Below are 10874 nucleotides of genomic sequence, written 5' to 3'. Positions count from 1 at the left end.
CCAGAAAGCGCCTGGTGCTGTTGTCCAAGTTTCCAGCTGAGGATGAAGCATCATCCTACCCTACAGCCCCCCCTTCACACACACTTCATCCTTCCTGAGGGTGCTTCAACACAGGGCCTTTGCTTGGAAGGTGTCTCTTGGTACCTCAGTTCCAGACACAGCAGCTGGAACAACTTTTGTGTCCTTTCAGAGAGGAAAAAAGAAAATGAAATGAAGCTGCTCCTCTCACAGGGGAGAGGAAGCTGTGACTTGTGCAGTTGCAATCCTGCCCCAGGAAGGTTTTCTCTTTCTCTGTGACTTTCCCCACCTGCAGTCGATTTAATCAGTTCTGGCTGTCCCAAGGACTTGTAGCAGTGGTGTGATGCTGTTTCTCTGCAGTTTGCAGAAGGGGAGAGCTCTGTCTGGACACTGTCCTCAAGGAAGCCATGCCATTAGAGTATCTTCTATGTAGGCCAAGTCAGAGTCCCACAGGATCAGGGCTTTTTGGGAACAAATGGTGCACAGGGGATTAACAGACTGCCCCTATGTCAGGCGGTGCTGTTCAACCTGCCTGGGCTCAGGAAGCATCGCTGCCACCAGCGCACAGAGCCTGGGCAGGGTGTGGGTGCCCAAGAGCCAGCAGTTTCGGGCTTCCTTCCCTCCTCCTGCACAGCCCGCTCTCAAGCCCCCAGTGGCAGGCATTATGCCCCCCCCATGTCTGGGGAGGACTTTCAGACGTGTCCCCATGTCCCCTCAGCTCCCCGCTGCCGTTCTAACCAGCAAGTGTCGAACAAAAGCCTCCAGAACCCGAGCACAGCTTTGGCAGAGCCAAGCTACCCAACCGAAAAGCTGCCCCCCATGGCTTCCCTCTGCCCAGGCACGCTTCCTGCCTAGGGTTTCATTGTCCCTGGGGCACTGCTCAGTGCACCTCTGACACAGCTGGCCTCCAGGTACAGGGCCCTGGCTCTACAAGCCCCTGGGTGCTGCCCTGGCAGCTCTGTTGCCCTGGGTGCCCAGCACTGTGCTTCCTTCTCCTCTTCCATCCTCTCCTCTCCACCCTCCCCAGCAGAGCTGTGCAGCCATGGCAGGGCACACTGCCAGAGACCAGAAGGTGCAGGGACCACCAAGAGCAGGGCTGCAGCCGAGCTGCTCTAGCAAAGCCCTGGGAGAGGGCTGCCCTTCAGTAGGACTGAAACTCCTCTGTCCTGCAGTGTTCTTGCCCTGCCCCACCAGAGCTCATCCCCCGCTGAGTGTGTATTTCACAGCCACCAAGGAAAGACCCTCAGTGTCAGACACCGTGCTTTGCACACAGGTCTTTACTGATCAGATGGAAGCACTGCTGGTAACAGCCTGGCTGCCCGGCGCTGCTGCTTGGGATCCTGGAGGAGGCTTTTGCTGGACATCAATCTTGGGATGTAAAAGTTGTGACTGGGCTGGGCCAGCCCTGGTGGCAGATCCTCTGGTGTTGAGCAACCAGGTGGCCTGTGGTAAGTGAGTATCCCAATGCTTGAAGGTTCCCCCACCCATTGCTCTCAGTGTAGTTTTTAACAGCCCATTGTACCTTTCGATTTTCCCAGAGGCTGGTGCATGGCAGGGGATGTGATATACCCACTCAATGCCGTGCTCTTTGGCCCAAGTGTCTGTAAGGTTATTCAGAAATGAGTCCCATTGTCTGACTCAGCTCTCCCTGGGGTGCCGTGTCCCCACAGGATCTGTTTCTCAAGGCCCAGGACAGTGTTCCGGGCAGTGGCGTGGGGCACAGCGTACGTTTCCAGCCATGTGGTGGTTGCTCCCACCATGGTAAGCTCATGGCGCTTGCCTCGGCGGGTTGGAGGCAGTGTGATATAGTCAATCTGCCAGGCCTCCCCATATTTATCCTTCAGCCATCATCCTCCATACCAAAGAGGCTTTAACCGTTTGGCTTGTTTAATTGCAGCACATGTTTCACACCCATGAATAACCTGGGCAATAGTGTCCATTGTTAAGTCCACCCCTCAATCACGAGCCCATCTCTTTGTTGCATCTCTGCCCTGATGGCCTGAAGTGTCATGGGCCCACCGGGCCAAAAATAATTCCCCTTTATGTTGCCAATCTAAGTCCATCTGAGCCACTTCAATCTCAGCAGCTTTATGCACTTGTTGGTAGTTCTGGTGTTCCTCAGTGGCCCGACTCTTGGGTGCATGGGCAACTACATTGTATACCTTCACCACCAGGCTCTGCATCGGGGCAGTGATATCTTGACACAGTGCAGCATCCCAGGTGGGTTTGCCTCTGTGTTGCCAGTTGCTCTGCTTCCATTGCTGCAACCACCACAATAGGGCATTTGCCACCCTCCATGAGTCAGTATAAAGTACTAGCCGCTTCTTTCCAACCTGAGCATCCCTGGTTCACTTGGAACCCCTCACCCCTTGTCCCATCGCTGAAGGTCCCTCCATGTCCTCCTTATGTTGAGGATGCAGCATTAGCAAAGAGGATGCAGCCCAGGCCATGGGGGGTGTTTATGGCTCCCATTGAGCTTCTCAGCCCCAAATCCATCCCATCTCCCCCCAGTCCTGACCCCCTTTGTGTCCCCACAGCGGGGGCATCGTTCCCATCTGCCCTGCTTGTGAGATGCTCTGAATCCCTATGGAATGCTGTGAATCCCTACGGGATGCTCTGCTTGCAGGATGCTCTGGAGCTCCCTTGTGCCACCAGCTCCTTCCAATGATCCCTACATCAGGGAACATCCACACTGCAGCACAGAGATGTGGCATCATGGAGTCATGGAGTCATGGAATCATGGGATGGGTTGGGTTAAAGGCACCTTAAAGCTCATCCAGCTCCAACCCCTGCCATAGGCAAGGACACTTTCCATGGAGCAGAATGCTCCAAGCCCCATCCAACCATGCCCACTTCCAGGAACACCACACAAACCCCATTCGTTCTGCACCAATCCCTTTCCAAGCTCTTCTTCCCCCCCCCCCCCCCCCCCCCCCAATTCCCTGGATTTTGGGTGCTTTTGAGGAGCAAAAAGCAGCAGTTTTGGGATCAATGTGGGATAAATCCTCACCAGGGACCTTGCTCCATGGGGATGCTGCATCTGCTCCCTGCATCCCACATCCTTGTGGTCCCTTGGGCACCTTCCTGGTCCTATTGGGGGGCTCCCATGTGCCTGTTTGAGCCTTTGGGTGCCCCCCATCTGCTTCCACTGCCCTTTGGAGTACCCCCATCCACATTTGGGTGCTCCCCATCTGCTTCCATTGCCCTTTGGGGTGCCCCCATCCACCTTTGTGTCCCCCCCATCCATCTTTGGGTGCCCCCCATTTGCTTCCATTTTCTGCATCCCACAGAGCTCCAGAGCATCCCATAGGGATTCAAGTCATCCCAAGCCCATCAGACCCCCCCCATCTCCCCATGGAACACCCCATGGAACCCCCCATGCCCCCCCCCCCATGGAACCTTCCTCTCTATGACATCAGCCCCAGCACCAAGGGACCTGCATCCAGCACCCTAGGGCAGTTGCGCTTTGGGCACAGTGGTGGTAGCAGCTCCTTGGTGGCAGCAGCTCCTTGGTTGCAGCTCCTTGGTGGCAGCATCTTGGTGTCATCCTCAGTGGTGGTGGCAGCTCCTGTGTGTCACCCTCAGCGCTGATGGCAGCAATGGCTTTGCTCCATGTCCTCATTGTGCTGTCATTTCCCTGGCTCGTGCATGGCTCCTGGCACAGCTGTGGGTGAGTGGCACCAGGCTCCGGGTATTCCATAGAGAGGTGCTGCTGCTTGCTTCCAACCATGGTCACACCAGTGGGGTGGTGGGACTGGGAGAACCCCGCTTCTTCGCCATCACCCCATGTGGTGGCACAGCCTAGCTATGGGGCACCCCATAGGGTCCCTTGTCCCTGCAGCACCCTAGGGGGTGGGATGATGCTCATCTTTGGGACACCCCATAGCGTCCCTTGTCCCTGCATCACCCAGTGGGGTGGGACGATGCTCGCTCTTCATTCCTAACCATCAAGTGTTGGGCTTCTGCTTCCAGAGGGACCTGCGGTACCCGTCCCATGGCTGATTACTATGGGATGTCACGCATTGTCGGAGGCATGGATGCGCACCAGGGCGCCTGGCCATGGATGGTCAGCATCCAGTTCCCCACGGCCACCGGCTTCTCGCACATCTGCGGGGGCTCCCTCATCACCCCCCAATGGGTCCCCACGGCCGCTCACTGCTTCATCGGGCAAAAGTAAGGGGGAGAAGGGATTCCAGCCATAGGGAATAGGCAAGGAGCAGCTCCCATCCCGTCTCCTTCCCTATCCTGGATGCACTGGGAAGAGCACTCAGGAGAAGGCTACTTCCAGCTTGACATCCCTTGAGCCTAAGGTTTGCTGGGGCAGCACTTTCCTTTGGGAAGCAGAAGCAATGTGGCTCCTTCCAACCCCTCTTCTCCATAGAATGGATTAGAATGGAATAGGATGGGATGGAATGGAACGGGATGGAATGGGATGGATCATGGAATGGGTTGGGTGGCAAAGGAGCTTGGGATCATCCAGTTCCAAGCCCTTGCCATGGGCAGAGATGCCTTCCATAGAGCAGCTTGCTCCAAGCTGGCCTTGAGTGCTGTCAGGGATGGAGCATCCAAACCTTCTCCATCCACCCCATCCCAGTGCCCCAGCACCCTCATAGGGAATCCCTTCCTTGTCTCCAACCTGCAATTCCGTCGGATCCCATCACCCCTTTTCCTATTGCTCCAATCCCTGCTCTTCCACTCCCTCCCAGCTTCACCACGGATTGGTACGTGATGGTTGGAATCACGGACCTGGCTTGGGCCAATTCAGAGACCCAGAAACGTTGGATGCGGAAGGTCGTGGTCCATGAGTATTACACCAAGGCCTCCGACGGCTTCGACATCGCCTTGGTGGAGCTGGACCAGCCAGTGCAGTGCGGGTACCACGTGCAGCTCGCCTGCCTGCCCGATGCGACACTCAGGGTATCCCAGCTCTCTGAGTGCTTCATCAGCGGATGGGGCGCAAGGGAAGCCAGAAGTGAGTGCCCGACGGCCCCGTTGGCCTTGGATTGCTGGGTCACGGATTCATGGAATGGGATGAAAGGGAGGGTAAAGCTCATGCAGGTCTATTGGAGGTTGCTCTGACTGGGGTGGAGCATCCCAACCTTCTCCATCCAACCCATCCCAGTCTCCCACCACTTCCTTCTCTTCAACCTGAGCATCCCTGGTTCAGTTGGAACCCCTCACCCCTTGCCCTATCGCTGAAGGTCCCTCCATGTCCTCCTTATGTTGAGGATGCAGCATCAGCAAAGGGGATGCAGCCCAGGCCATGGGGGAGGTGTTTATGGCTCCCATGGAGCTTCTCAGCCCCAAATGCCCCCAAATCCATCCCTTCTACCCCCAGTCCTGACCCCCTTTGTGTCCCCACAGCGGGGGCATCGTCCCCATCTGCCCTGCAGGAGGCCAAGGTCCGCCTCATCAACGTCCAGGTCTGCAACAGCAGCCTGTGGTACCGAGGGGCCATCAAGAGCCACAACCTCTGTGCTGGGTACCCCCAGGGTGGCATCGACACCTGCCAGGTAGGGATGTGCCACTGGGTCTTTCTTCTTCTCTGCCATCTGCAGGGCCTTGCTCTGCATCCCCCTTTGTCCCAGCTTTGGAAGCGCATCCAGCTCCTGGTCCAACATCCCCGCACAGGAACCATAGAGGATGGAGCTTTAAGAGCACTGAGATTCCACCACTAAACCATGTCGTGAGCATGAATTCATGGAATGAATTAGGTTGTGAAGGAGCTTAAAGCATCCAGTTCTAAGCAAGGGTCACGGATGCCTTCCATTAGACCAGGTTGCTCCAAGCCCCATCCATCCTTCTCCACCCAACCCATCCCAGTGTCCCACCACCCTCATAGTGAACAACTTCCCCTTACCTCCAACCCAAACTCCCCTGTTGTATTTGGAACCCATCACTCCTAGTCTTACGGCTCCAATCCATGCTGAAGGTCACTCTCCACACGCAAATGAAGGAGAACCCTTCCATCCCCATGGGGTGACAGCGGTGGTCCCCTCACGCGTTGCCATGGCGACCCGTGCCCATCCTCATCCTCTCCCGTTTTCCTCCATAAGGTGACAGTGGCGGTCCCTTCCGGTGTTGCCATGGCCGCCCATCCACACCCTCATCGTCTCCGATTCTCCTCCATAGGGTGACAGCGGCGGTCCCCTCAGGCTTTGCCATGGCCACCAATCCCCATCCTCATCCCCTCTCTGATTCTCCTCCATAGGGTGACAGCGGTGGTCCCCTCAGGCATTGCCATGGCCACCAATCCCCATCCTCATCCCCTCTCTGATTCTCCTCCATAGGGTGACAGCGGCGGTCCCCTCATGTGCCGGGACACCCGTGCCAACTTCTTCTGGGTTGTGGGGCTGATGAGCTGGGGCCGCGGCTGTGCCAGGGCCAAGCAACTGGGGGTCTACACCTCCACACGGCACTTCCATGACTGGATCCTCCACCAGCTGGGGATGTTCCGCTCCGCGGGAGCCTCCACAACGCCCCTGACATGGAGCGACCAGTATGTCTCCCATGCTCCCATCCAGCAGACGATGCCGGCTCGGACAGCCTCCAGCATCAGTGGCATCTGCTCCTTCCCATACCGGCTGGTGAGGGAATTAATCAGTCAGGTGCAGGAGCTGCTGCAGGCTCTAAGGGGCAAGAAGACTTGAGGAGCGGCATCGCTTGAGCTTCAATAAAGTTGCCTTATTTTCCCATTGAGGAGATGCTTCGCCTGCCCATCTCCTGGTCCATGGGGAGGGATGGGAATGAGGGATGGAGGGCAGGGAACAGTGGGAAGCGGGAGCTGGAATCAACCAGGTTGGGAAAGACCTTCAGGAGCATCAAGTCCAATATTGCCCCACCATGAAAGCATGGCATGAAGAGGGAGGGGGACAGCTTCCATTAGACCAGGTTGTTCCAAGCCCCATCCATCCTTCTCCATCCAAGCCATCTCAGTGTCCCGACAGCCTCACTTCCTTATCTCCAACCTCAACTTCCCTGTTCGAGTTGGAACCCATCACCCCAGCTCCAATCCATGCTGAAGCCTCCCCTCCACACCCAAATAATGAAGGAGAACCCAAACTTCCATGGTTCTGCTCCATCTCTGCATCCAGCTGGAGCATCCCGCTTCCAGGCTTTGGATCTTCCCTTAGGACCTCACAAGCTTCAAGGCTGTATCCATCCCAGCACCAAGCACCCGTCCCAGCTCCCAACACCCATCCCAGCACCCTTTGGACCTCTCCCAAATGCCAGCACTGGGGTCCCCAGTGCCAGGAGCAGGGACTGGGGCCAGGGCTCACCCTTGTCCATCTGGCTGGGTCCCTATTCACCCCTCATCCCACGAAGATCCCATGAAGATCCCATTAGGACCCCATTAAGATCCCATTAAGTCTCCATTAGGATCCCATTAGGACTCCAGTCTTATCACATTAATATGCCTTTAAGACCCAATTAATATCCTGTTAGGATGCCATTAGGACCCTTTGGACCTCTCCCAAATGCCAGCACTGGGGTCCCCAGTGCCAGGAGCAGGGACTGGGGCCAGGGCTCACCCTTGTCCATCTGGCTGGGTCCCCATTCACCCCTCATCCCATGAAGATCCCATGAAGATCCCATTAGGACCCCATTAAGATCCCATTAAGTCTCCATTAGGATCCCATTAGGACTCCATTCTTATCACATTAATATGCCTTTAGGACCCAATTAATATCCTGTTAGGATGCCATTAGGACCCCATTAAGACCCCATTAAGTTGCCATGAGGATCCAATTAGGACCCCATTAATATCCCATTAGGATGACATTAGGACCCCTTTAGGACCCCATTAAGATCCAGTTAGGATCCATTAAGGCCCCATTAAGATCCAATTAGGATCCCATTAAGATCCTGTCGTGGTTTAAACCCAGCCATGCAGCTCGTTCACTCACTCCCCCCCTTCCTCCCTCCCCCTACTCCCAGAGGGATGGAGAAGTGAATCGAAAAGAATGCAACTCCCCCCAGTTGAGGTAAGAACAGTTTAGTAACTAAGGTATAACACAAATCACTGCTGCTACACCAATAGTAGCAATGATAAAGGAAATAACAAGGGAAGAAAGTACACCACCTCACCACCCACCGACCGATAACTCGCCACCCCAGCCCAACCAAACACCGACTGATACCCAGTCCAAACCCGCAGTCCTCCCCCTTCCGGGTCACTCCCCAGTTACATCCCGGGCATGACGTGCTGTGGCACGGAATACCTCTTTGGTCAGTTTGGGTCAGGTGTCCTGTCCCTGCTTCCTCCCAGCTTCCCTCCTCCCTGGCAGAGCATGAGGCTCACAAAGTCCTTGGGCAGACCAAACATTAGAGCAGTAACTAAGAACATCGGTGCTATCAGCTGTCGTGGTTTAACCCAACCAAACAGCTTGTTCACTTACTCCCAGTGAGTGGTGCCAGGCTGGAAGCAATCGAGGCCCACGTTAGTCCGCCCCCCCCCTTCCCCAGGGGTTGCCGCCCCCTTTTCCCGCTCCTAGAGGAGTGGGGAGGAGAATCGAAGGAATGCAACTCCCACGGGCTGAGATAAGAACAGTCTAGCAACTAATGTACAATACGAATCACCACCGCTACCACCAACGACAACAATGATAAGAGAAAATAGCAAAGGATAGGAGTACAATACCACGCGCCGAACCACCAGTCCGACCCGGCCTACCCCCTCTCCTTCCGGGTACCTCCCAGTTCCTCCCTGGGCATGACGTGCTGTGGTATGGAATACCTCTTTGGTCAGTTTGGGTCAGGTGTCCTGTCTCTGCTTCCTCCCGGCCTCCCCTCCTCCCTGGCAGAGCATGAGACTCACAAAGTCCTTGGCCAAACCAAAACATCATTCTTATCAGCTTTGTTCCGAGCCCGAAAGTCAAAACACAGCACTGCACCAGCTACCAAGAAGGAGAAAAAATGACTGCTGCTGCTAAACCCAGGACATTATCCACCCCTTATTCCATACCATTCACGTCATGCTCAGATCCTACATTTTCAATATACCATCACTCCAATCTCAGTGCACTTCTATCTTAGTGCAAAGACTAGTCCCTATAAAGCTGCTGAGTCCATCTGGTCCATGATGTCAGGCTCCATCTCTTGTAACAGTCTTTCAGAACAGGAGAGGCCGCGTGCAGTATTGGGTCGTTGCCTGCTGATGCTGATCATTCCCTTACTGTAGAACTTGTCTGGTTCTGTCAAAGTTCTCTCTCTGTTGGGATGATGGTTGAAGGGAAGTCAGGGCTAGTCGCTGATGGCCTGAAGACATCTGGTTGATGGGCTATTAAAGTATTACACAACAGGCAACAACATACAATTAAGTTCATTGGCTGTTTTCCCCTAAAATTAAATCCCCTTGAGGTATACATCGGACTTCCCCATCATCCCGCATTACCCACTAAGTGTATCCAGGTCCCTGAGCAAAAGCAATCCCACGAGTGGGTTTGCCTTTACTTGAAGCAGGAATAACCCAGACTGTCTTCCCCAGCAAATTCTTCATATGCACCACAGGAACTTTGTCCCCCTCTACAATATGTAAAAGTTCCGATTGGGCTGGGCCAGCTCTGTTGGCAGATCCTCTGGTGTTGACCAACCAGGTGGCCTTTGGTGAGTATCCCAATGCTTGAAAGTTCCCCCACCCATTGCTCTCAGTGTAGTTTTTAACAGCCCATTGTACCTTTCGATTTTCCCAGAGGATGGTGCATGGTAGGGGATGTGATATACCCACTCAATGCCATGCTCTTTGGCCCAAGTGTCTATAAGGTTATTCCGGAAATGAGTCCCGTTGTCTGACTCAATTCTCTCTGGGGTGCCGTGTCGCCACAAAATGTGTTTCTCAAGGCCCAGGACAGTGTTCCGGGCAGTGGCGTGGGGCACAGCGTACGTTTCCAGCCATCCGGTGGTTGCTTCCACCATGGTAAGCACATGGCGCTTACCTTGGCGGGTTGGTGGCAGTGTGATATAATCAATCTGCCAGGCCTCCCCATATTTATACTTCAGCCATCGTCCTCCATACCAAAGAGGTTTTAACCGTTTGGCTTGTTTAATGGCAGCACATGTTTCACACTCATGAATAACCTGGGCAATAGTGTCCATTGTTAAGTCCACCCCTCGATCATGGGCCCATCTATATGTTGCATCTCTGCCCTGATGGCCTGAAGTGTCATGGGCCCACCGGGCCAAAAATAATTCACTTTTATGTTGCCAATCTAAGTCCATCTGAGCCACTTCAATCTTAGCAGCTTTATCCACTTGTTGGTTGTTCTGGTGTTCCTCAGTGGCCCGACTCTTGGGTACATGGGCATCTACATGACGTACCTTCACCACCAGGTTTTGCACCCGGGCAGCAATATCTTTCCACAGTGCAGCAGCCCAGATAGGCTTACCTCTGCGTTGCCAGTTGCTCTGCTTCCATTGCTGCAACCACCCCCACAGGGCATTTGCCACCATCCATGAGTCAGTATAGAGATAAAGTACTGGCCACTTTTCTCGTTCAGCAATGTCCAGGGCCAGCTGGATAGCTTTCACCTCAGCAAACTGACTCGATTCACCCTCTCCTTCAGCAGTTTCTGCAACTTGTCGTCGAGGATTCCATACAGCTGCCTTCCATCTCCGATGTTTTCCCACAATACGGCAGGACCCATCAGTAAACAAGGCATACTGCTTTTCACTTTCTGACAGCTGATTATATGGTGGGGCCTCTTCAGCACGCATCACCTCCTCCTCTGGTGACATTCCAAAATCTTTGCCCTCTGGCCAGTCCATGATGACTTCTAGAATGCCTGGACGACTGGGATTTCCTATTCGAGCTCGTTGTGTAATTAGTGCAGCCCATTTACTCCACGTAGCATCAGTTG

At 54.6% G+C, this 10874-nt stretch overlaps 1 protein-coding gene across 1 annotated transcript; it reads left to right on the top strand.

Moving 5' to 3' along the window:
• Window positions 1–3608: 3608 nt before the first annotated feature.
• On the top strand, window positions 3609–6668 carry LOC133218177 (acrosin-like). The gene is made up of 5 exons (XM_061364330.1): window positions 3609–3688; window positions 3991–4191; window positions 4725–4990; window positions 5383–5531; window positions 6309–6668. The coding sequence occupies exons 1-5, from the start codon at window positions 3609–3611 to the stop codon at window positions 6666–6668; spliced, it is 1056 nt and encodes a 351-aa protein (XP_061220314.1).
• The last annotated feature ends 4206 nt before the right edge of the window (window positions 6669–10874 follow it).

This window comes from Neopsephotus bourkii, unplaced genomic scaffold (genome assembly GCF_033783945.1).
Source record: "Neopsephotus bourkii isolate Nb327-2 ecotype Australia unplaced genomic scaffold, CSIRO-AGI_Nbou_v1 NB_1231, whole genome shotgun sequence".
In the NCBI taxonomy this organism is placed as follows: domain Eukaryota; kingdom Metazoa; phylum Chordata; class Aves; order Psittaciformes; family Psittacidae; genus Neopsephotus; species Neopsephotus bourkii.
This window is presented reverse-complemented; position numbering and strand designations above follow the sequence as displayed.

What these genes read in the sequence shown, in the direction of transcription:
- LOC133218177 (XM_061364330.1), top strand. Translation starts at nt 3,609, where the DNA reads ATGGCAGCAATGGCTTTGCTCCATGTCCTCATTGTGCTGTCATTTCCC. An exon ending in GGCTCCTGGCACAGCTGTGG is followed by an intron (nt 3,689 to 3,990) that starts GTGAGTGGCACC and finishes TTCTGCTTCCAG; the next exon opens with AGGGACCTGCGGTACCCGTC. An exon ending in GGGCGCAAGGGAAGCCAGAA is followed by an intron (nt 4,991 to 5,382) that starts GTGAGTGCCCGA and finishes GTGTCCCCACAG; the next exon opens with CGGGGGCATCGTCCCCATCT.